A 25902-nucleotide genomic window follows, 5' to 3' on the forward strand; every position below is an offset into this window, starting at 1 on the left:
TGAGATTTCCATATTTATTGGTGTTGAGTGGCCATGCATTTTCTTTCTTTTTTTTTTTTTTATCATCATCTCTTCCATATCTCTGGTTGTGTCTTCTCCTGATTCCTTACTTTGGAATTTGTGTCTTCTTTTTTGAATCTCTCCCTAGGGTTGTCTATCTTACTGGTCTTTTCAGATAACAATTCTTGGCTGTATTTGTTGATGTGTCTGCTTTTCTGTTTCCTAAGTTGTTATTTTCTGCTTTTTGTTAATCGATTCCTTCCTCCTCCTTCCCTAGGTTCATTTTATTGCTTTTTTAATCTGGCTTCTTAAGCTGAGTGAGGCTTTGGTGAGGCACTGATTTTTCAAACCCTTGCTTTAGGGATCAAGGTTTGAAAACCTGTGTAACAGTGGCAGAAACTTTTGCGATTCAGACATGACCAAATGAGCAGCTCCCCATGGAAGAAAGAACCCAATCCCAGGAGCAGGAGAGCTGGATTCCAGTCCCAGCCTTGCCTGAGTGTCCTTGGGCACATCCCTTCCCCTCTCAGGATGATCTTATCCGTCTCAGGCAGCAGGTGGGATGTGGATCTTGTGTGGTTTGGCCCCCACGAGTCCCCTGCACTGGGCAGCCTCCTAGCAGGATAATAATGCCCTCCATCTTTCTGGAGGAAGATTTGGCTTCCTCCCAATGTGCTTCTGGTCCCCACCCCAACACATATGTCATTAAAACTGCCGTTGAATTTCCTGCTGCATGATGGAGCCAATAAGCAGTGGTGGCAGTGTGGCCTGAAGGCAAAGCTCTGCCTGGGTGTCCCGCTGAGACGCGAGGAACCTCTGGACTCGGGGACAGAAGCACAGCCAGGTGTATGCGCACGGCAAGTGGAATGGCTAAACATGTGGACTTGGACATTGGATTGCTTAGATTTGAATTCTGGCCCTTACTGTGTAAACTTGGACAAATTACTTGACCTGTCTATATCTCATGATCCTATAAAATGGGAATAGTATCAGTACCTTATCTCATAGAGTTGTTGAGGGTTAAATGAGTTAATAATTTAAAATTCCGAGAACAGAGCCTGGTGCTTTGTAATTTCTGTGTTAGTATTTGGGGTTTGTTGTTGTCATTAGGGTGTGAGCTGGAGGCGAGGCCCCAGTGGGAGGCCCCAGTGGGTTGGTGGAGGAGCCAGCCCTCCAGAATAGCCCCAGCCATGGCTGTCTTCTCTACGTGACTTGCAGCCTGGCCCCTGGCACTACAACCTGTACTGGCCAGTCTGCCCTGCACTGGTGCTTGATCACGGAGGAGAGGGCTGTTATGGCCTCCAGAAAGCTCCTGCGTCTCTAGCAGGGCCACTTCCTTCATTCACTTAATATTTGTAGGCCTATGCCATTCTGACCTTGGAATACAAAGACGTGGTCCTGGTGTTTACACTCTGTAGAGACAGGAGCTGCCATAGAGGGTGTGGGTGCTGGGTTGGAGGAGGGTGAGAGGCGGAGGCATAAGATGGCTAGGGGAGGGGGGCGGCACAACTCCTTAAATCACCTTAGAAGTTGTGGTCAGTTCTGCCAGCTCCAGTTTTCTGTTTGGCCTCAACTTCATGGGGAGTCATATACAGTTCATATGGAGGGTCAAGGACTCCCAGAGCATTGCTCCCGTCACAATGCCGCATGTGAAGAGACACCAGCCAAGCTTGCCATACAGAATGCCCAGTCCAAAGCCATGGAGGCAGTGAGCAGAGGGAGAGAGGGAGCCTCCTGTTTGGCAGCTGCCTGGTGTTCCATAAGGTTCTGGAAAATAAGCAGAACTGTGTGAAGTGAGGCCACCTCGAGGTGCTGGCTGGCTGGTCTGAAGGACCGGCAGTAGAAGAGCTGTTCCTTCATCCAGGGAACATTCACGGCTGCCAGTATGTGCTGGCTTGGATTCTTTGGGGGTGCTGGTCAGAGGTGGGCCCTCTCCCTGGGCCATGTGCTAATGGGGCTGAGCTCAGAGTCTTCTAGGTACCGCCTACACCACCCTGTTGGGCCCTAGGGAAGGCTCCTGGGGCACGGCCTGGCTGTGTGTGGTCAGGAGCTGCTCCCCTACACCCCTGGGCCCCTCTGGCCTCCCCAGTCTTCAGTGGCCACATCCAGAAGAGGTGGAAGTTCTGCCCTCCCCTCCCCCATCCAAAGGCAACCTTATTTCCCACCCACTTCCCAGCATGGCTGACAGCAGGTGCACCCCTTTCTCTTAGGACCAACGGCCAGTTCTACCCACCCTGGTGGGGTCTCATCCTCAGGGCCCCACAGATAATCACAGAACGGTCCACTCTCCCAAGGGGTGGCTTGTTGGTCTTACCCATGAGCACATTGTTACATACACACAACCGGCCATGTTGGAAAGGGCGGTAGCCCTGCCCTTTCTCTAAGAGGCAGACAAGCCTCGGTGGCATCTTCCTCAGAGTCCTGCTTCCTTAACACTCGGATGTGCCATTCGTTCACGCATTTATTCACTAAGAGCCTACTAGGTGCCAAGCCCTGTGGTGGAGGCAGTTGTCTGGTTGATGAATGAGGTGTCACCTCTGCCCCTCCAGGAGCTGGCAGCCTACTAAAGAGGTGGACACGCACGGACACGTGTGCCCCTGAGGGCGGATCCCAGATCCCACTGCCCAGACAGTGCCTGGTGTCAGAAGGAACTTCCTGCGCTTTTGCTGAATGAGTGACTGGCTCTAGGCCAAAGGAGGAAGAATTCTGTCAGGACCAGCGCAGTAAGGGTTAGAGGTGAAAGGAGGAATCCAAGCTGGTGTTTGAAGGTGGGTGGTGTTGGGCCGCCGGCAGCTGGAGGAGAGGGCACTTCACGCAGAGGGCACAGCAGAAGCAAAGGTGTAGTGGAGGAAAAGGCCAAGTCCTACTTGGGGAGTAGAGAGCAAGGTGAGCAGGCCAGAGCTGCAGTTTCCGAGGGACACAGCAGAGCCGTCCTTGGTTCCTGCTGAGCGGAGCCAGGGTGGCTGGAGGGGAGTGTGTGTGTGTGTGTGTGTGTGTGTGTGTGTGTGTGTCTGCATGCAAGGGATGTGGGGAGCTGGGGGCATGTGGGTGTTCAGCGTCCAGACGTGACAAATGTGCAGATGTCCAGGGAACTGTGGACATTAGTGGCTGGCCATGCAGACACTCACCCTGTGATTTGTTGCTTTGATTCCTCAGGCCGCGACTTGGCGAGCACGACCCTCCCCGGGTACCCTCCACACGTCCCCCCCGCCGGACAGGGCAGCTACTCAGCACCGACACTGACAGGGATGGTGCCTGGTGAGTTTGCACTGTTGGCGTCTCCACAGCAGGCAGTGGACGGGGTTTCGGCGGGGGTGCTTCCCCCCAAACAGCCTGGGTGACCTCTACGCTTCTGACCTGAATAAATCAGGCGGAGATCACTCAGCCTCCTTCTGTATAGCTGGGCCTACAGTGGAGCTAAGACCAGCCAGTGGCAGCACCTGAGAGGACATGAGAGAGAGGGGGGCCCTTGGCTGTCCCTCAAACAGCCCCTCGCTAGCCACACAGGGAGTGTGAACACAGAGGGCTGCAGGACCCGGCCAGAGGTTGCCCAGCCAGTGGGGAGTGGGGGACCACCCCCATCCTCTTTCTCCCCATCCTCTCTTCTCCCAACCTCCCTTCCCTGCCCTGTTTGTGGGGCATGAACACAAGGAAGCCCCCCTGAGGTGCTCTCTTCCGCAGTACTCCATGGGGTTCAGGACCATTGGCTGGTGGGTTTGTCACTTGATTCTAAACTGAACACTCTGTAGCCATTGAAACCTGATGCCCTTGGGGCCAGTGATGTGTCACTGTCGTGTGGGGTACCCTGCTCGCTGTGCCATTTGTCGTGCAGGGTGTCAGGCAGAGTCTCTGCTCCCACTCCCCACATAAGAATGCAGGATATGGTGAGGCCAAAAGGGAACACCCACGGAGCCATACATAGGGGAGTCATACCACTATAGTCTCACTGGCGACTGGGTTGGAGAAACAGGAAACAGGAGCCACACAATTCTCAACCCTCAGTGCGCCGCTTGCAGGCTCAGCCACCACCTTCTTGAGTGTGTGTGTGTGTGTGTATGTCCCATTTTCTGCTAGCATAGCCACAGCAGTTATATTAGTGGTCAATGGCTACTGGTTACAGCTGATGGCCATCCAATCACAGTTGATGGCCATTTACTACCTGAGCCAGCGCCTTTCTATGTGAAGCCGAGAGCCTGGAAACTGCTTTCTGGGGCTCTGTCCCCACATTCCACCCCTACAGGCTCTCGCCTCACAATCTATGCGACAAGCGTCTTCCACGAGGGGCCCTGTGCGAGGAGCCTGGAGGTGAATGAAATATCCTGGACACAGCCAGGCTCTCTGGGCACAGCCAGGGTTTCTCAGGGCACCACCAGTACACACAGCCAGACTTCCTGGGCTTCTTAGGGTACCACCAGTCTTCCCGGACACAGCCAGGGTTTCTCAGGGCACCACCAGCACTTCTGGGTACAGCCAGACTTCCTGGACACAGCCAGGGCTCTCAGGGCACTGCCACTCTCTCTGGACACAGCCAGACTTCCTGGACTCAGCCAGGGCTTCTCAGGGCACTGCCACTCTCTCTGGGCACAGCCACACTACCAGTCTCCCCGGACACAGCCAGGGTTTCTCAGGGCACTGCCACGCACTCTGGGCCTCTCAGGGTACCGTGCTGGAACAACAGCAGCTCACAGTCAAGGTGCTTAATATTGTCGATGGCGGCCAGTCAAGACACAAAAGCAAACATCCAATAGTTCCACTACATGGTGGTATGTTCAAGCAGTCCATTAAATCAGGGATGGAAGGAACACCCACGGAGCCATAGGTAGGGGAGTCATACTACTATATTCTTGCTGGCGGCTGAGTTGGAGACACAGGAGGCAGGAGCCACACTATCCGCAACCCGCCATCCACTTGTCTCTGGCCGCTTGCTAGCTCAGCCACCATCTTCTTGCTAGCCCCCATTTTTCTGCTAGCGTAGCCACAGCAGTTATATTAGTGGCCAATGGCTCACTGGTTACAGCTGACGGCCAACTAGCCACAGCTGATGGCCATCCAATCACAGTTGATGGCCATTTACTACCTGAGCCAGCACCTTTCTATGTGAGAGGCCGAGAGCCTGGAAACTGCACTCCTGGCTCTGTCCCCACACTCCACCCCTACAGGCTCTCGCCTCACAATCTACGCGACAAGCATCTTCCGCGAGGGGCCCTGTGCGAGGAGCCTGGAGGTGAATGCAATATCCTGGATACAGCCAGGCTCTCTGGGCACAGCCAGGGTTTCTCAGGGCACCACCAGTACTTCTGGTCACAGCCAGACTTCCTGGGCTTCTTAGGGTACCACTAGACTTCCCGGACACAGCCAGGGTTTCTCAGGGCACCACCAGTGCTTCTGGGCACAGCCAGACTTCCTGGACACAGCCAGGGCTCTCAGGGCACTGCCACTCTCTCTGGACACAGCCAGACTTCCTGGACTCAGCCAGGGCTCTCAGGGTACTGCCACTCTCTCTGGACACAGCCAGACTTCCTGGACTCAGCCAGGGCTCTCAGGGCACTGCCACTCTCTCTGGGCACAACCAGACTTCCTGGACTCAGCCATGGCTCTCAGGGCACTGCCACGCTCTCTGGGCCTCTCAGGGTACCGTGCTGGAACAACAGCGACTCACAGTCAAGGTGCTTACATATTCTCAATGGCAGCCAGTCAAGACACAAAAGCAAACATCTACCAGTTCCACTACATGGTGGTCTGTTCCCAAACAGTCAAGTGGTCCATTAAATTAGGGATGGAAGGCAATTCCCCATAGTCCATAGTCATCCGCCAGGCTGTCCTGGGGGTGAGGGATGACTTTGACCTCACCCACATCTCCCACAGAGGACTCAGCAAGCCTTTCCTCCTGGGACAAGTCCCACATCCAGGCTGCCTCAGCAAGAACGTCCCAGCTCACAGGGCCACAACGACCTTCACTGTCTCCGGCCTATGCTGGTTGGGGAACCGTCCACGTCTTCCCATCCCTCCACGGGGGTCCAGCTCTCCGGCAGCTGTTCCTCCTGGTCTTCCTCAGACTGGGTGTTTATACATACAAACTGCTCCACCGTCCTTCGGAGAGCTTTGCCGGCACCGTACCCTGCTCGCTGAGCCATGTGTCGTGTGGGGTACACTGCTCGCTGAGCCATTTGTCGTGCAGGGTGTCAGGCAGAGTCTCTGCTCCCGCTCCCCACATAAGAACGCAGGATATGGTGAGGCCAAAAAGGAACACCCACGGAGCCACAGATAGGGGAGTCATACCACTATATTCTCGCTCACGACTGGGTTGGAGAAACAGGAAACAGGAGCCACACAATTCTCAACCCTCATTGTGCCACTTGCAGGCTCAGCCACCATCTTCTTGCTAGCTCCCATTTTCTGCTAGCGTAGCCACAACAGTTATATTAGTGGCCAATGGCTCACTGGTTACAGCTGACGGCCAACTAGCCACAGCTGATGGCCATCCAATCACAGTTGATGGCCATTTACTACCTGAGCCAGCACCTTTCTATGTGAAGCCGAGAGCCTGGAAACTGCTTTCTGGGGCTCTGTCCCCACAGTCACTTTCTTTCAAGACATTTGGAAAGGAGGCCCCCATGTCTCCTTCCACGGTGGGGTGGCGTGGGGACAAGACACACATTACGTGGCACTGGCTGTCTGTGTACTAAGGCCATGAGCACAGCAGGGATACTCTAAGTATTGTTTTTTGAAAGATGTTTAAAAAAACAATCGGGGGGACAAACAGGTTGAAGTGTTGTTCCACTTCCTTTAAGGGTTCATGCTGCCTCTTGTTTTGAGTCACTTACAGGGGCTACGCCACTCATTCAGTGCCGGGGGCTCGATGGCCACTCCTCTCCTAGCACAAACTGTTGACTCTCTCAGGGTATGTGAAAAAGACTGTCCCCACCTAGGTGGATTTCTCTTTGGAGCCCCATAACAACTCTGAGAAATAGGCGGGTGGGTCATTCACCGCACTTTCTTGGTGAGGACATTGAGCCCAGATAAGGGCTGGGATGTGCCTAAGTCACCCAGCCGATAGGAGCCATGACCCAGGGTGAACCACCCTTAGACAGAGGCAAGAGGGACCCACTCTGTTCCTGCAGGAGGCCCCCCGCCCTCCATGGGCCTGGAGAGTCTACAGGGTTAAGGGGACCTGTCCACCCAGGGTGCACGCCTCTCTTTCTAGCCCACCCTCGGGGTCCGGCCCAAATAGCCCCAAGTCTCTTCCCCGACACATGTCGCAGGCATGTGCACCCCAAGCTGAGGATTGGCTCTTTGTGGGGGGCCGAGAGCTTGGATGTGATGACTGGGTGTCCACACCTACGTGCCAGGCCGCGCAGGATGATGAGTGGAGCCGGTGGGGGGGCAGCGGGGTACATCTTAGCTCCGGGCTCTCCTCACGCAGTCAGGTCCTGACACAGATGCCAGGAGTCCCAGAATTCTAAATTCGTTCCTGGCCTTCTAGGTTGTTACGAATGTACTTAACAAGGTAGGAGGACAGAGCATGTTTCATTTAACGGTTTGTTAGCTTGATTTATGACTTTTAAATATGAGACACATGGGAAGTGGCCTCTGTGTAGCCTCTGCCCTGGGCCTTGCCAACGCCGGGGATGCCTCCCAGGGTCACGCCTGCAAAGCCTTCGCCTTTTCTGATGCAAGGATAGGCCCTTGCAGAGCTGGGGAGACATCCTGCACAAGGCAAGCAGAGGTGGTGGGGTACACAGCCTCCTTCTGTCAGCCACCCCCTCCCCCCCCCCATTTCCCAACAGTCAGCAAGTTAGGGCAGGCTCAGGAGATGGATCTCAAGCCATCTCCTTTAATGGCCCCTTGCATTTATATGGCACTTAAACGGATGCCAGTGCTTTCCTAGGAACCCTCTGATGTGACAACACTGTGACGTGGGCACGATCTGGACTGTAATCCCTGTTTTCCAAAAGGGGAAACTGAGACTCAGAGCAGTTAGGGAACTTCCCGAGGTGGCACAGCTTGCAGGTGGGAGGGCTTGAATCTGCCCTCGCCTTCCAATTCACTGCTCCTTCCTGTTCCATGCTGCTGTATGTGCTCTGAAGCCGTCAACGCAAGCTTCTTCTCAGTGATGGCAGAGGCGGGGGCGGCAGCCCCAGGCCCTGTCCCCAGGGCATGTCGGCAGGGGAAGCAGAGGCCACCCAGCTGGCCCTGCTGGCTCCCCACTGTAAACCTCAAAGAGTCTGAGTTCAGAGAAGCAGCTGAACTTGCCCGAGTTTATCCAAACGGAGCCTGCCCTCTGGACCCCTAATTCTTCCATGATTCCTAATTACCAGGCTCAAGATACAGATGGCCATGGGCCTGGCAGAGCCCCCAGCAGGCACTGATGGCAGCTCCTTGCCCGTGTACAGCAGCAGGACTCACAGGCCTGAGCAGAGCGCAGCCCAACCAAACCTGCTGGCAGCAGCTGGACCGCGGCTACCAGAGTCGGCCAGTGGTGTGATCCCCTGAAACTGTGTCCCCTGAATAGAGGGAGGGTGCACAGTGCAAAGGGAGGAACACAAACACAGTGGCCCGGGAGCCCCATGTCTTCTCCTCCTCTCCCTCCGCTCCTTCCTTCTTTGCATCTCACCTTCCTTCTGCACGTCTTCTTTTCTTGACTTCCCTTCTCCTCCAACAGTCATTCAGGGCCAGACTTGGTGTCCGGGCTGGGACTCCAGGCTCACTGGCATGGTCCTTAGTTCCTGTTCCTCAGCATCCAAACCAACATCCCGGCTTTGGGACTCTGTTTCCAGGATTATTTCCAGATCTGTTTCTTGGATAGCTTCACAGGACAGTGCGGGCCCTCACGCATGGTCTTTGCTGGAACTGCCCCCGGAGTTGGCCCACCTTTCGGCAGAGCGGTCCTGGGACTGCTACTCAGGCATCACCGTAGTCTGGCCTCAACTTGCTTTTTGGGTTTCTTCTCCCAGCCTGACCACTCACTGTTCCCAGAACAACTCACACACTTACTGGTCAGTACCCTTCCTTATTCTATGCCCGTGGCTTACACCACTTCCTGCCCTGGCCTGTGGGGATCCAGCATCACCCTTCAGGGCTGAGTGCACACATCACCTGCCCCATGGAGGCTTCTGCTGCAGCCTCCTTTGCGGATAGTGCTTCAGACTTGGCTTTATTATGCCACATGGCCCAGTGTGTCTGTGGCTCAGCTAGCTATGTCCCTGGGTGGTGAGCTCATTGAGGGGCCAGGCCCTCTGCCTTACCCTTGTCCTCTGTACCCTTGCACAATCCCTAGCACGTAATAGGTCCTTTTGTGTGTCTCGGCTAAGGGAGGGAGGCAGGGAAAAGTAATACTAACCCATATATTAGTGTCCTGTGGCTGTTACATTAGGTTGGTGCAAAAGTAATTGCGGTTTAAGAGGTTAAAAATAATTGCAAAAACTGCAATTACTTTTGCACCAACCTAATAACAAGTTACTACAAACTTGGTGGCTTAAAATAGTAGAAACATATTTCACTCACAGCCCTGGAGCCCACAAGTCTGAAACCAGTGTCACTGGGCCCAAATCAAGGTTCTGGCAGGGTGTGGCAGCCCTGGGGAAGAGCCGCACCTTTCCTCGTCTGCCTTCTTGTATCTCCTGGCTGTGCCTGCATCACTCCAGTCACCAAATTGTTCTCTGCCCCATCTTTATAGCACCTTCTTCTCTGTGTGTCAGATCTCCCTCTACCTCTCTTATAAAGACACATATAACCGAATTTAGGGTCTACCACGATAATCCAGGATACTCTTCTCATTTCAAGATCGTTAACTTAATCACACCTATAAAGAACCCTCCTGCCTCCCACTTTTATTGGCCATGGACGTCATATTCGTAAGTCCCGGAGATGAGGACATGGGTATACTACAGCCTGTTGGTGGATTTCAACTTGGTTCAGATTTCTCAGACTTTGGACTCTGGGAGGCATTTATTTGATTGTGATGGTGCTGAAATTGATACCATAGCGTAACCCCCAGGACCAGATTGGTACAGTTTGGAGAAACAAGCTGAGAACGGCTTTGGGATAGCAATTTACTGCGCTCTCATCTCCGAGATTGTTATACAGCAACGGGCTATTTCACTATATGGAACAGTCCTCCCTCCCCGCCTGAAGTGAAATCAGAGAGAAGCTGGAAGTCTTCTGAGTTTTTCCCATGCTAGGTTTGGGGACATTGCCACCACCTATTCCACTTACAAGGGAAGGCTTCCATCTATAAGGTTTGCTTTTAGGACGATCGAGGAGGCTTGCCTCCAGGTACACTCGGGCAGTTGAGCTTTTAGGCCTTTATGCTTTTCTGTATTAAATGCCAGCTCATTGGCTTGGACTCTTGTTTAGTTTGAATCCTGATTCTGCCATCAGAATACTGTCTGCCTTTTCTGGCCCCAGGGCATCCCCATGTCTACAGAATGGCTTCTTGGTCTTCTCTAGTGTTTGTGGATTTCAGTTCCTTCAGCGCTGTGGACCCCGTATAGTCTTTTGCTGTTCAGTTACATTGACTAAGGCAAATACAGCCACATCCTATCAGCTCAGAATGGAGACAGTTTTCAGATTTTATTTTCATCAAGTCCTAGCAAATGTCAAAAGTTTTTCACCAAAGATTCCATAGTGTCTTGACCAGTAGAACTAGTTGGTTCTGCCTGAAGATATTTGTACAACCTAACATATGGAAATGGCATTTGAAACTTAAAAAAATTCTGGGCCGAGGGAAAAGAAAGGGGTGTTCATTGCATTTTGGCTTTAGTGAGTCCAAGAAGCAAGGTTCATCTTTGAGATGAACCAGCCAAAGTTGCTGGGCAGCCATGTGGTGAAACAGGGAGGCTGGGTGGTTAGAAGCATGGGCTCTGGAGCCAGACTGCCTGGGTTTGACTCACCATCCTGCTTGTCACTAGCTGTGTGACTTGGGGCAAATTATATCATTTCTCTGTGCTCTAGTTTCCTCCTCATCTATAAAATGGGGATGATGATACTAAGTGAGTATGAAATGATGTAATATATGTAAAAATCTGTAGAACTTTGCCTGGCACATATTAAGTGCCATATAAGTGTTCATTATAATGATGCCAGTGATAGTGATCCTTTATACAGGGGTCTGAGCTGGGTGTGGTGGTGAGAAGAGAAGCCTTGCTGGCTGCTGGCATGCCGAATGCTGGCCTGGCTGAGCTAGCATTAAATCCAGAGCTGTCCAGCGGAGCTCATACTCCATGGAGTCCATGGGTCAATGGGAACACCAATTAGAAAAGAATCCAGTCACAAAGGAGAATGTTTCCGGGCAGGAGTGGGGACAGACTCTGAATGCTGCGGGTCTGGAGAAAACAGACAGACACGTGGGTTGGTCTAATTGAGAAGTGTCTTGGTGAAGGGGGGCTGTCCTGTGACATGTGTATCCTTGGCTATCTGAAGAGGAGGACAGGGGCACTGGGGTGGGGCAGAAGTGGGTTCACATAGGTGGGAGCATGACCCTTCACCCCAGTCTGGGTCAATGGGGTTGACCAGAAGGAGAGCTAGCTGAGGAGGAGGCTGCTGGCCAGCACGGTTAGGATTTGGATTTGTCAACTTTTGGAGGCCAAGCGGACAAGTGGTGAAGCAGGCCAGGAGCACAGAGAGAGAGCTATGGTTGCCCTACGAGAAGTGAGGGGTACCGTGAAAGGGGCGTGGCTTCACCAGTGCTTAGCTATGTGACTATGCAAAAGCTCTAAGACCTCTCTGAGCTTGCCTTGCCTGCTGAAATGATGGCTGTGCAGTTACTGAGGCACCAGCTATGTGAGGCAGGAAGGGTACTGAGCTTTGGAGGGGAAGAGAGGAGTGTTTCTGCCTCTCCCAACTCTAAGCGTGTAGGCCTGGGGGCTGGGCGGCCCAGCACCAGGCAGAGAGGCAAAAGCCTGGATTGTGGCCAAGCTCAGCCAGGGACTCACTGTGTGATCTGACCAGCCATTTCCACTCTCTGGTCCTCATTGGGTGAGAGGACCAGGGGCAAAATATACTTTGCACAGTTCCGTAGGCGTGGTCGGGACCGGTGAATGGGAATCAGAAGGACACCCATTTCAGCTTTGTATAAAGCCCCTTCCCCATAATTAGAACTGAAGATAGGGGAATGGGCAGGCTTGGGAGGGGTCCGCAGAAGCCAGTGAAGACTTGGGGGGGGGGGGGGGGGGCTGGAGATCAGGTGGGAGATTGGACCAGGGCTTCCCTGGTGTCTCCCTGGTCCAATCATAGGCTCGGGGAGTTTTTGCTCAGGGGATGAATGGCCTTTCTTCTTAGCTGTTACTTCTCCCTCGTCAGGGCTCCTGGTGGTCCTATGGCCTGGACACCTTTTCTTTTTTTTGAATTAAAGTTTATTGGGGTGACAGTGGTTAGTAAAGTTACATAGATTTAGAAGTGTACGATTCTGTAATACATCATCTATAAGTCACATTGTGTGCTCGCTACCCAGAGTCAGTTCTCCTTCCATCACCATATGTTTGACCTCAGTTACCTGAGCACTTTTTGAAGCTCCCTCCACAGCTCTCTGAATGCTGGTCTCCCACCTGTTGCTCATTCCTGACTCTTTGCTGCCCTCTAGTGGCCTCCAGCCACTCTGCCACGGATGGTAGAATTGACCCCCTGGGAATGCCAGGAACAGCCAGGATGAAATGGCAGGTGGCCATTCATTTGTTCATTCATTCGTTAAACATTTCTTGAAAGACACTGGGTTCTGAGCTAGGTGTGGTGTTGTAGACACAGCCGCCCTGCCCTCAGGGAGCTCACAGTCTAGTTGGGGAGACAGATATAAAAAATTGTCATTGTGTGGTGTGTTAAGAGCTAAAATCTAGGACTGTGCTGAGGAAATGTAGAGGAGGGGGCTGCTGAGTCTGCTGGGGCAATAACTGAAGGGAAGGCTTCCCAGAGGAGGTCACTTGAGTTGGACCTTGAATGATGTTTGCCAGTCTGAGAAGTTGGAGGGACATTGTTGGGAGAGGGACTAGTGGGCGAGAAGACCCAAGGACCAGAGAGCACGGGCATCAGGCAGAGCTGGGTGTAACCAAAGCCTTAGGTGCTGACAGGGACGAGTAGGAAGGGCAGGCTGGGCCGAACGAAGAAGGGCCCCTGGGAGCACCCAAGCCCCCATCCCTGGAAACCTCTGGTGCATGAGGCAGTGCAGGCAGCAGCCTTGACAGACAGGAGGCTCCGCCCAGGCAGATCTGGATGTGGGTCAGGGGTGAGGCTGTTGTGCCCTCGCAACACGGAAAACAGGGTCTGGAGTGCTCTGATCTGGGAATCTATGCGACCAGCTCCCGGGAACCCTGCGCTGAAGTGATGTTGGGACTGGGGACAATCTGACATCCAGTGTGGGCTCGCTTAGCTCTTCATGCCATTGGGGAAGAAAACAATTACAAGAGCAAAGACAGAGGTGGAAAGCACACTGGAAGCCTGAAGGTCCCACTGGAATTTAGGAGACCTGGGTTCTGATTCCAGTGGCCAGACACCTGCCTTGTGACCTTTGGACACCGACTTGGGCCTTCTTGCTCTCTCTTAAAGCAGGAGGCAGGGGGCGGGGAAATTGGGTTAGTGCTCTCTAGGGGACTTTCTGGTCCTGCCATCCAAGGGCTTCTAAGTCTGTGGCATCCCTGCCTGCTGGTATCACCTCCCAGCTGGAATGGAGGGCTCCCTGAGCCCTGCCACCTCTGTTCTCAGTGGGCAGCAAAGACTTCGAAGTTCCCTTCAGGTCTGGGCTGTGACAAGATAAGGCAGTGGGCCTCGGCTGTCATGTATACTTTGGTAATACGTTCCAAAGGGTGGAGCCGAAGGAAGGAGGCCTCAGAGTGTGCTACTCCTGCACACCCATCATCACGGCACCACGTCTCCATACGGAAGATCCCTAACACTGCTGAGGCAGGCGAGGACTGGCCTTCAGGAGCTCCACACCTGGGATGGGGTCTTACAGACATTGGAATCTAGAACCGAAGGGCAAGAGAGGCAGCAAAGTTCACCATGATTTGTTCCACCATCAAAGCAGAGTCCCTTTGGGGACCATGGGGAGAGGGAGTGCAGCACAGGTTTCCTCACACACATCGGCCCCCATGGCAAGGTCAGATGAGAGGCAGAGTCCTCGCTGGGGAAGAGCGCCCTGCCCGGAGCCAGGAGCTCACTGGCTGCCCAGGAAGCGTCCAGCTGAGGACACCTTCACATCCTCTTGGCTGCTCTGTGTCCAGCGCACTTGTTAGTTCTCCCCACTCTCCACTCCTTCTGATGGCAGTGGGTGGGCCCCGTCATGACTCCGGAGACCACGTGTCTGGGCTCCTGACTTCCAGTTTCTGCCTGAAGTGCCTCTACAAGTGATGTTTCTTTAAACAAACCCCCCCCCAAAAAAAAAAAAAAAAAACACAAAAAACAAACTGGGTTGTGATACCTTTTTAGGAAACCAGGGAGAATACAGTCAGGATTTGCTGCAGAAAGAATTGAAGTATCCGGAGGGTGTCTGAGCACTGGGTGGAGTGAAGTGGGGGCAGGCTGGCCTGGTGCTGGGAGGAGTGTGTGGGTACAGAGTACAGAGTGTGGGTGTCCTAAGGAGAACGGGTGTCCTCACCAGGCCATGGGCCTTCATCCTCCTGAGTCCTGGTGGCCACGTCAAATCCCAGCAGATAAACCCTCAGGATTGCCCAAGGGTGGCAGCCCAGGTGTGCACAGCCCTGGCAGAGTGGCAGCAGGGGCGCTGCCCTCAGCACCTGACCACACAGTAAGTGGCAGAGTGGCCTGATGTGAGCCACTCTCCTGCATCGCCGCCCGGTACCACTTCTTGCCAGAAAGTCTGCAAGACTGCTGGGTGGCAGTTCTCTGTGAGTCCTGGTTCGGGCCCTGGGAGGAGCCAGTGTCCTTCAGGGTCCAGGGGTCAAACCAGCCCCTTAGCGACAGGAAAGCAGCCATCTGCCCATGTACAGCTCAGGACCCCACACACCCCCTCCAGTCATCTGTCCTTTTACTTTAATGACACTTTCTGTGAATGTGTCTTCGCCCCTGCCAGACTTGAACTCCTGAGGAAGGGAGTTGGTGTCCTAGCCAGGCCTTCCCACAGGACAGTGATCAGGGATACAGCCCCGAAGAGGTTCTGGACTACGGGCCTAAGAGCTTTTGAGGAATTTACAATTTGGGACCTGACCCAAATTCCTTTTGCCTCTAAAATTCAAAACGGAAGCCGGAAAAATGGCATTAATAAATGTTAAGTTAAATGCCTACAAATTGTAACATTATGTTAACTTCATTAATTATTAAATTTAGCACTCATAAAAATTTCATTACACTTGAAAACAATCTTTAGATTAAATTTTCTCACTTTGCAAGAATTCCCTAGTCTGTGTCTTGATTGCTGAGCAATCGTAGCCAGTCATAAATTAAGTAAATTTCTTGTGACCAAATAATGTCAACAGCAAAATTATAAAAATAAAATGTTCATATTTTTAGAGTGAAAAGTAATCATTACTGTGGTGCATTTAATGTGTGATGTGCTGTAAGGTGAGGTGGAGAAGGGCCTCCATAGGAAGACGCTGAGGGTCTGGGAAGGGGGTGCTTGGGAGAGACCCCGATTTCTCATTGAACTGTGCTGAACATACAACATAGCAGTGGGGTCTTCAGACGATCAGGTTATAGCCGTCTATTCATCCATCCACGCATGCATCCATCAGTCATCATTTCTTCTTTCCTTTCCTCCTTTCTCCCTCCATCCCTTCCTTGCTTCCAACGTTTGTTGGTCCTCTACAGGTACCAGGCATAAGCCTAGGGATGCGAAGGTGAAAGCCTGGCCCTTGTCCGTGAAAAGCTCTGTCTCTAGTGCAGATGGCAAGTCAGGAAGGGCCTAAGGGGACACTTGTGCTAACAGATAAGCTCAGGGACACTGGGAGCGCAGAGAAGGGGGGTCCAGACTAGACTCCGGGTGTCAGGCACAGAGGGCTCCAGAATTTCTCTATAGGAGGGTTAGAGGGTGGAGAGAGGGCATGTCTGAAGCTGCTTTTGCTGGAAGTTTTGCTATCATTGAGAAATATTGTCCACATCAAAGAATGAGGGAGGTTAGGGGCATAGCTAAAGCATGCCAGGTCACCCGTGGGGCTGCCCTGGTCGGGAATCTAGGAGGAGATGAGTCTCCAGCTTGGCTTGTCATTGAGGGAGCAGCATATGTTAGCAGTGGGAAGTGGAGTGAGGAGGGAGACAGTGAATGGTTCCAGTGGGGCAGGGCAGTAAATTCAAAGGTTCTGAGACCTGCTTTGCTTCTGTACATATTGGAGTCCTTCCAAAAATCAAATTGAATCTACTGGGGTCATCTGTGTCTTCCGCCCTTTGATTTGCTGGAATCTCCAAGACCTAATCAGCTCACAGCCCTCAGCTGGACCTACTGCCACTGCTAAGCCTGTGGGCCACTCACCTGGGGCACCTCTCTCCAGAGAACTTCTGGCAGTGCCCGGGGAGCCTTTGGGGACAGGAGAGCCAGTGGGGCTTGGCTCCTGCTCTCCAAAAGCAGAAGGCTTTCTAATGAAGGCAAATCGCCTATGCCCATGAGCTAATTCCACCAACAAGCCCTGCCCCAACCTGCCTGGTGCTTTACGGTCTATACAAGGGGACGTACCTCTTATCCCCAATTGCAATTTGAAAGTACCTTGTGAGGTTGGGGTGTTTATCCCCATTTCGAAGGCATGCTAGCTGAGGTTGGAGAGGTACTATGCTTCGCCACGGAATACAGCCCGTCAGAGGAGCAGCTGGGCCTGGCTCCTGGAATTCGTGTCTCAAGTTCCCCCCAGCCCCTGGTGCCCAGGGCGAGTGACAAGGAGTGGGCTCTGGGCCCAGGGGAAGGTCTTGGTTTCCTTGGGGCTCCTTGGGGGCTGTGGATGGCCCTCCTGACCCAGAGATCTTTTGCAGCTTGGGAGAAGCCCTTCCCAGCTGGGACACTAGGGAACCACACTTTAGATTCCAGTGTATTCCCTCTATTCCCCACGTTCACCTGTCCACGTTTGACCCATCCTCCTAGACCCAAATTAAATGTTCCCTCTTGTAGGAAGCCTTCCCCTGCCCCAGTCTTAGTGACCTCGTCTCTCCCTTGAGAGCACCCCAGGGCACGGCCTATGGTCTGCCTCGGTCAGAGCGGTAGTGCCCTCTCGGAACCCTCTACCTGCCCAGTCCATGCATACAGTGGGTGCTCCATGCATTATAGGTGGAATTTATTTGAATCCCTATCTTGTCTGGGCCACATTCAAGGGCTTAGGGACCAACTGTGCAATAAACAGGGCTTCAGCTCGACTTCCACACCCCCACTCACTCTTCCAATATTTGCTCTGGCTCCTCGCTGGAAGACGCTGAGACAATGGCCCTTGTTACCCTCTGTTTGAGTTATTTATTTTTTTCACTTTTCCTTCCTTCTCCTCTCAGGGGACGCGCCTCTCGCCCTCATCCCTCATGTTTTCCCTTTCACTTGACTGTCACTCTCATTGTCCTCCTGGGGCCAGGAACGTGGGGTGACAGGCAAGCAGCCCAACCGGGCCGGGGAGGCTGGAAATATAGTCATTAATGGGACCCGTGAAGCCCAGATGTCCTCCCTGAATGCGGGTAATTTGTTTTTAATGAAAAACCACGCGGTGACCCTGAACAAATGAATTTTCTTTATAAGGAGTCTATGTGCAATGGCACAAATAAAGGACCCGAATCAAGGAGAGTGAGATCCAGGGCGGAAGAAAGAGCGAAAGAAAGGGGGAAGGAATGGAAAGGAGAGCAAGAGAGAAAAGAGAGAGGAAAGAAAATTTTAAAAGGACAACTGTATTATCACGTCCTTTTGCCTAAAGAGCAATCTCAGGTCACAAATACCTTGGGCATTGTCCTGCCAGAGCAGGATGTGTGACAGTTGTGGCCATTTTGAGGTCTTGTTCACAACAATGCAAAGAATATGAACCACCATCTGGATAGACCTTTACAATGTACAAGCCTCTTCTTTGCATGATCTCAGAGGATCCCCACCGTAGCATTAGGAGGGCATGGCTATTAGCCCCATTTCACAGAAATGAAAATTGAGGCTTAGGAAAACTGATTTTCTGAAGATCACACAGCTAATGAATGGTGGAGTCCAGATGACAAGGGAAGGACTTTGCCAATTTGTAGTTTGACTCTTAGAAACACTGTGCTAAAGTCTAGAACTTGCTTTCTCTGTGTGATACAAGAAAAGGGGCGTCACACGCAGCTCTGACGTCACGGGAGGCACCGGGTGTGGACAGAGGACTCTTGAACTGAAGTAAATCCCCACAGCCCCTGGGAACTTTCCATTAGGATTTTGTGAATGTGCAGACTTTCTGAGAGCACGTTGGATAGGGGATTCCTGGAGAATTCCCCAGCAAGGAGCCAGAGACACTTGGAAAAATGGCTGCAAGGGAATTGGCACCTGGAGGCCAGCCATGTGCCACCCACCAGAAGCCAGGACCTTTTAGGGGGAATGTAGAGCAGATAACTGGGGGCAGCAGCAGAGGCCCCAGCTGAGGGCCCTGCCCTGGGCTTTGGGGAAATGGGCCTGAAGCAGAAGCCCTGAAGGCCTAGGACAGGGTGTGTCTGTGTACTGGGGGGATGTATCTGTTCCAACACGTACCTCGCAGGGGGCTGGAGATGGCCCTTGTACATGCTACAGCTACTTCTCCCTCCGGCATGGATGCATAGGGCTGGACTTGACCTTAGAAGTCAGCCCGGGAGTGTGCAGATGAGGTCAAGGACAGGACTTGTTCAAGGTCACATGGCAAGTCAGAGAAAGAGTCAGGCTGGCCCTCTTGCTGTGACATCAGCTTGCCCTGTTGTCCCTACTGGGCTCGCGGGAAATAGCAGCACCCACTTTAGTTCTTCACTGAAGCAATGAAAAGGACGCACTTTTGTCCCCTGACCTCATGCAGGCCTGGTGTCCCTAAGGTAGTCCCTGGGTGACCTGGCTTCTAGAATAACTCAAAGCAAGACTCCGACCCCACCTACCCCAAACTTGTCACGTTCTTCCTGAGCCCGCATCCTTCCCCAGGCCCTAGGACCTGGCCAGCTGCAGAAGTATCTCCTGAGATTCAGACAGTGCCCATCCCCAGGCCCGTCAGAAGTTCTGCCTCGGACCTTCAGGCCACGCCATGGACTCAGCTCCTCTGCTCTCTGCTTTGCCCCCAGAGTCAGGCAGCTAGACAAAAACAAATGATTGTTTTTTCCCTGGGTTCAGTTTTCCTCTGGAAGTTGTGACCCAATTAGAAAATCAGACAAATAGAAAAATCTGGCTTTCACCTCGGCTGAGGTTATAAAGTCTCGCTGGCATTTAGGTCTCTGCCTCCCTCACGTCTCTGTGAGCACGGCCGGCTCAAGCTGCCTTGGCCACCTGGAGCAGACCTGCCCCAGTGCTGTGCTTCTCTGTAATTGATGGTTTATTCCCCATTGACTTCCAAAATGGATTTGAGGCAACTTCTTGACCTTTCAATAACACCAGCCTGAACCTGAAATCCCAGTCCTAAAGTAGGAGGCCTGCAGTGGGTCACGTGGAGAGGCCCAGGTGTGACGTGTTGGCCCTGCCCACGAGTCGACTGGTTTTTAACAGGGTCCCACCATCAAGCCTCGGCTCTGAGACCAGCCAGCCCTGCGCCCAGTGCTACCCACACTTTGCTGCTGGGAGCAGGGAGCTCACGTTCCCAGAAAGCTTCTGTCTGTGTGCATTCCAGAGCATGCTTGCAAAAACGTACTTCTAATCAAAAAGGCGATCACTAGAAAAACTAGGACAAATTGTAATTTTGACAGTGGACAATTATAAATACCAGGAGGGGTTGCCAGGTGGCAAATAAACTCCTCTGGTGAGGTCTTGGATTAATTATACCACCAGTGAGCTGACCGGGTGGGGACTCTCTTAATTGTCCTCGTTTGTGGGTTAAGTTCTGGTCCTTCTTTTCCTTCCCTCCTTCCTTCCCTCCTTCCTTCCTTCCTTCCCGCCTTCCTTCCTTCCTTCCTTCCTTCCCTCCCTCCCTCCCTCCCTCCCTCCCTCCCTCCCTCCCTCCCTCCTTCCTTCCTTCCTTCCTTCCTTCCCGCCTTCCTTCCCTCCCTCCTTCCTTCCTTCCTTCCTTCCTTCCTTCCTTCCTTCCTTCCTTCCTTCCCTCCCTCCCTCCCTCCCTCCTTCCTTCCTTCCTTCCTTCCTTCCTTCCTTCCTTCCTTCCTGGTCTTCCTCTCTAGCCCTATACCCCTCGCTTCCTTATTCCCTTCCTCTTTCCTTCCTCTCTTCTTCCTTTCTTCACTCACTCGCTCATTCATTCACTCACTCACCAGACAATCCCTGAGCTCCTCCTGAGTGTTGAGCCCAGTTCAGAGCAGACACGGAAATAATTGAATTTCTCAAGACCCAGGGGTATCTATGAAGAGAATCACCCATGTTACCTGCCCAGAATGAAAAGAAACCAGCTTGAATGTGGCGGTTTTATGGGATTTTTAGGCTCAGGGACTAGACAGGGGACCCCTGGGAGACAATAGAAAGTGAGGTTTTCGGGATGCAGGAGCTGAGGGCTCGGCTGCTGACAGGAGGGGCTGCCCGGGACTGTGGCTAGCTCACCCCGGGCCTCCCCGGGAGAGCTCCAAGGGAAGCCTGGCTCCCGCAAATCTCCGTCCCTGACGTGGGTGCCAGGCCCGTGTGTACAAACAGGGCGCTCAGTATTTAGGAGCAGGGAGGAGCAGGGAGCTGCCCTGAATGGCTGCCCGCTTTGGAAATTTCTATGCATTTGTAATAACAAAATTACCATAATTTGCTCGTTAACGCAGCTAGATCAGTCAAGCATTGTTCCATTGCGGGCGGGGAGGCCACTGTGCCTCTGTCTGCACACTCTACACACCCCAGCCAGCCTGCCAGCCCGTTAGAGCGCTGGAAATTAGCATGCAAATGGTCCTAATTCGGTGGGCGAGCTGTCAGGCAGCGCCTCTCTGGCCTCATCTCTGTGAAGGCCCTGACAGCCCAGCTCCAGTGCCGGCCCACCCTCCTCGCTCCAGCCAGGAGGGGCTCCGAGGGGCACCTCCAGACTGACAGCTTGGCGGCCTCCCTCCCTCCGTCAGCGCCATCAGGCCTGGCGGCAGGCTCCCCGGGGAGCAGGCAGGGCCTGCCACCATGCTGGCCAGCCTGAGGAGGCAGGAGGGCGGGTGGGCTGGTGGGGGAGGCTGGCCTGCGCTCAGGTCCACCTGCTTTGGCTGGACTGGGGCAGAGGGGCACAGTGAGGGCGGAGGGTGGCCCCCAATTCAGGGCCAAGTTGGGGCACAGGGACCCTTATGGCTGGTGGGTTCTGAGAATGTCCCCTTGGGAACTCGGGGGCACCTTCTCCCACCTGCTCATCCATAAGGATCAAGTTCAAGTCCTGCCTTGCTCTCCCTTCTTGGTCTTCTAGGCCTGACCTCAACATAGCCCTGCGCACCGTCCCCGTACCTGGAACATCTCTGTCCAAATCCATGCATGGAATTCCTCTAGCTGTAATGGAGAATTGGGGGAGGCTGAGAAGGTGTGTGGTGTAGGCAGGACACTCAGCACCTCTGGGCCTCAGGCCTGCCTCCAGGGTTACTGGTCTTCAGGGGGAAGTCATCTTCTACCCTCTGGACCTCAGTCTCCAAATCTTTATGGTGGAGCCATAAAGATTGGTCTTCTTCCCAGGGCTGTCCCGGATAAGAGAGAGAAAGAAAGCCCTGCTGTACAGCAGCAGCTGACATCTAGTGAGAACTTCTGTATGCTGGTCCCTGTGCTAACTGCCTTTCGTTTCCCAGCCTGCTGCCCTTCACAGTAACCCCACCAGGTCGGTGTTGACGTTACCGCATTTCACAGAGGGGGTGTCCGATGCCTCAGGTCACACACAGTAACTTGCCCAAGCAGCAGGAGCAGGATGGAGTCCGGTCTTGCTCGCTCCAGAGCCCTTTTAACAAGAGAACATGCAGGACCCTGGAAGCCGGATCATGCTTCTGCCTTCACTGTGAAAGGCATGTGTGCCCCCTCGCAGGCAACGTGTGCCTCTTTCAGGGCTTGGCACATCCTCAGTACTAATAAATGGGAATTGAAAAAAGAGAACCCAGATGGGCCCAGGTATGACCGCCCTTGGGGATCCACTGTATCCATCCTGCTGTTCCCCTGCTGATATGCAGCAGAATGCGTGGGTGCAGCCCCAGGCCAGGATTCAGGGTTCGGTGAGTGGAGAGCCGGCTGGATCTCAGTCCCCACTTGTCCAATCAGCTGGTCATTCTTGTGCAGTGAACAACCTACTCATCCCTTCATGGCTGCTCTGCCCCCTTTGCCTCTTTTAAGGGAATTGTATCGGGACTTTTAAAGCTTTCAGATAAATGGAGAGGTAAGAGAGACCCTGAGAAATTCAAAACCCCAGCTGGCTTCTGGCTGTCTTGGGAACAGAAGGCGGCTCGTGAGCCTGAGTCTCTGCTGCCTCACAGCCCCACCCACCACCCAGCACAGAGCCTGGCACACAGCAGGTGAAGGTCTGAGAAGCCACAGTGAACAACATGTGGACCATGAGAAGAAATACACACACACACACGAACCAAAAGCCAAGCAGCCTGCCTACCTAGACCAAATGCCTTGAGCCAAGGGTGGCTTTTCACTTCCATGTGGCTTTTCCTTTCCACCTAGTCTTTGGTTTGTCCATTTGGGGCCATGGCCTGAGCCTGATGGACTCTTGGTCTCCGTGTGCCAGCCTCTCAGTAGCTGCTGTTGGGTTCTTCAGAATGTCTCTTGGAGAGAACAATCCTGCCAACCACAGTGTCCAGACACTCTGAAGACAGCGCAGGGGCACATACGTTCCCACCTCAGAGGGCCGCACTGAGGACTCCTGCAGTTCCCTGGATGAGACAGGATTGGTGCCTGCCAACGGCAGTGCTGCTCAAGGAAGAATTGCCCAGGCTCCCCCTGGTGGAGAATTGGGACGCGTTGCCCTCCTGCCTTCCCGGTGTGTGGCAGGACAGGAGACAACTAATTCCCACTGCCACCCCCCTTCTCAGTTGACTCACAGTTGGCTCATCATGCTGTCACCTAATCCTCAGTGCGACCCTATCAGTGCCCTTGGTTTCACCTTATTATGGGCTCAGCGAGGAAGGGCATGTCCCAAGGCCATGAAGAGCCAGGACTAGAATCCAAGGTCCTTCTCTTCCTCCCAACAGCCAGTCTGTCCTCACTCCGACTGTGTCCTTGGCTTTGGCCAGCTGACCACCTGCTTGCATGGCCACACAGCCTGGCCCTTCCCAGCCTCAACGCCTTAGGCTCCAAATGGCCAGAGGTGCCCACTCTGTGGGTAGGTCAGTCTTTCAATAAATATTTGCAGTCGCCTCCTTCCCGGCCTCCCTACTGCCACCCCTGCCCCCTTTAGTCCATTCTCATATGGCAGCCAGAGTAAACCTGTTAAAATGAGAATCAGGTTATTGCTCACTCACAGTAGAGGCCAAAGTCCTTATACGATCTCTCCCTTCCTACTTCTCTCCTTGACTTCATCTTCGACCTCCCCACCCCTCACTTTTCCTCTCCAGCCACACAGACCTCCTCGCTGTTCCTCCAATGACCTTCCCACACTCCTGCCTCAGGGCCTTTGTACTCGCTCTCCCCTCGTTTAGAGTGCTCTTCTCACAGATATTCACATGGCTGATTCTCAATTCCTTCCGCTCTTTATTCAAAAGTCACCTTTTCAGTGAAGCCACTCTATCTAAAATGTCACTGCTTTGTATTTTCTCCTTAACATGTTGTATGCCTTATTTTTACAAGTATTTATTCATCTTGTTTGTTGTCTGTTTGTGCCACTAGAATATAAGCCTTATGAGGGCAGGGACTTTTGTCTGTTTTGTTCATGGTTGTATCCTCAGTGTCTAGAAGAGTGCTTGCTATCTAGTAGGCAGTCAGTCAATATCTGGTGAGTTGCGTAGGTGGATGAAATATTGACTGTCCGCTGTGTGCCTGGCATGAAGGTGGACACATACCGGTCTCCTCAGCACACCTGTGGGGCTCTCCCACCTAACCGTGCATTTGCTCCCTTAGGAGGCTTCTCCACTCTTCCTTCGTTGGCCCCCAAAGATATCTCCAGCCCCCCTCCTGCCAAGCTCCTCCCCACAAAGTCACATCTCAGCCAGGTCTGCAGGCTGGTCCCAGAGGACACAGATGAAAGTATCAATTGAATTTAAGAAAAGAGAACTCTCCATCAGCACAGCCAACTTCAGGACTGACTTACTCACTGCACTCATGGGGAAACTGAGGCCTGGACTGGGGAAGGGCCTTGCTCCAGTGAGTTTGTGGTAGAGACAGGACTTCATCGTGGCTCCTGTCTCCCGGTCCAGCCTTGGCAGTTGTGAGAACTGGCCTAAGGCATGGTCCTGATTCAGCGCCCTCCAGAGAATATGTTCCTTATCAAGCTTGTTGAATAATGGTGGTGGCGGCCCAGTGACCTGCCTGGAGTCCACCCATACCAGCTGGCCCCTAGTGGCAGTCAGCCTTCTTAGAGTTGGCCTTAGGGGCCCCTTTTCAAAGGACCTGGGGATGAGACATCAGTGTGCCTCTGAGAACACTGGGAAACTCTTTACCGTAGTCAGTGCTTCTCAAACTTGACTGCACACAAACCACCTCAGGATTGTCTTCCAGAGCAGATCTGGTTAGTGAGCCTGGAGGGGGGCCCCGGGGGTTGAGCAAGCTGCTCAGCAATGAGTAGCAAGGCTTTCCATTGGCTCTCACACTCACTGCATGGGGAAGCACCTTGGAAGTTTGACAAATACTGACACCTGGCCCCACCCCAGAGATTCTGATTTAACTAGTCTGGGGTGTGGCCTGACAGTCTGGATTTCTCAAAGCTTCCCAGATGATTCTTATGGGCAGCGAGGTTTGAGAACCACCGCTCTGGGTCACTGCGCGTTATCCCTGCCCTCTGGGGCAGCTCTGTTGTGGGAGAGCAGCACAACTTAAAGAGAAAAGGGTTCATTGACACTGAGGAAGAGGGAGGAGCTGGGAGGCTACATCCACTCCCAGGTAGCCTTGGGGGAGGGTACCCCAAGGACTGAATGGGGGCTGCAGGTCCTGAAGGGGAGGGGGCTGCTGAGACCCCGCGGCCAGTAGGGATAGAGAGCTAGGAGGGCTAGAGAGCCCTGGAGCCGGCGCTGGAGCAGGTGGGTGGCCCCGCACAGCCCCATCTTTGGCTTCGTTCTTGACCCTAACTCTGCTGGAGAAATAACTCCCCCTTTTCCTTCCCCTCCTTGGCCTCTCATACCTGTATCCGTGCGCTGGTCCCCAGCCACCCAGGATCCACATAATGTATGTGTGTGTTGTCCCCTCCCGCAGACTGCGGGCTCTTGGTGGGCAGGGACCGTGTCTGATTCATCTCTACCTCCTCCAGGCCCTGTGCGCTGGGGACAGGAAAGGTGTGCAGAATTGAGTGCGTTCCTCGGGGTGCACTGGGGCTCAGGGCCGCTGTGCTGCTGAGCTCCCAGCGCACAGCCAAGCCTGCGCGTCGTGGTGGTAATTGTGGAGGTAAATCTTGTCTGGTCTCCTTGCAAACACTTGGTGAGGCATTCCATAAATATGTCAGCAGCAGCATTAAAATTTGATGGCAGGCGGCATGGGTCGGGACTAGCACTGTGACTCCCCAGCAACGTACGACACCATCACCTCCCTCTCATTAGTCAGCGGGGGTGGGGACGCTCCCGCCCCTCTCCGAGCCAGGCCCAGCCTGGGGGAGGCGATTTCTTCAGAGGAGGACCTCTGGCTGCTTTGAGGGACAGGCCAAGGTCTAGGCCACAGAAAAGTAACTCCGCTTTGGGCTGTCATCAGGCTGAGCGTTGTCCCTGAAGGCTCTGGAAACGTGTGGGGAAGTTAGAGGCCTCTGAACTGGAGGGGACTGGGGTTGTTTTTTTGAGTCTGGGAGCTGGTAA

The 25902-nt window shown here is 53.4% G+C and overlaps 1 protein-coding gene across 9 annotated transcripts in view; it reads left to right on the top strand.

Annotated features, from left to right (window-relative positions):
* PAX5 (paired box 5) overlaps positions 1-25902 on the top strand; it is a 188117-nt gene that overhangs the window by 138349 nt on the left and 23866 nt on the right. For all 9 annotated transcript variants that reach the window (XM_019729111.3, XM_019729113.3, XM_019729118.3 and 6 more), the window contains one exon: positions 3157-3258. In XM_019729111.3, coding sequence (XP_019584670.1) covers positions 3157-3258 — 102 coding nt within the window. The remainder of the gene's footprint in view (positions 1-3156; positions 3259-25902) is intronic.

The sequence above is a fragment of the Rhinolophus sinicus genome, chromosome 16, assembly GCF_057876585.1.
Source record: "Rhinolophus sinicus isolate RSI-liver-muscle chromosome 16, RSI-T2T, whole genome shotgun sequence".
NCBI classification, from domain to species: Eukaryota; Metazoa; Chordata; class Mammalia; order Chiroptera; family Rhinolophidae; genus Rhinolophus; species Rhinolophus sinicus.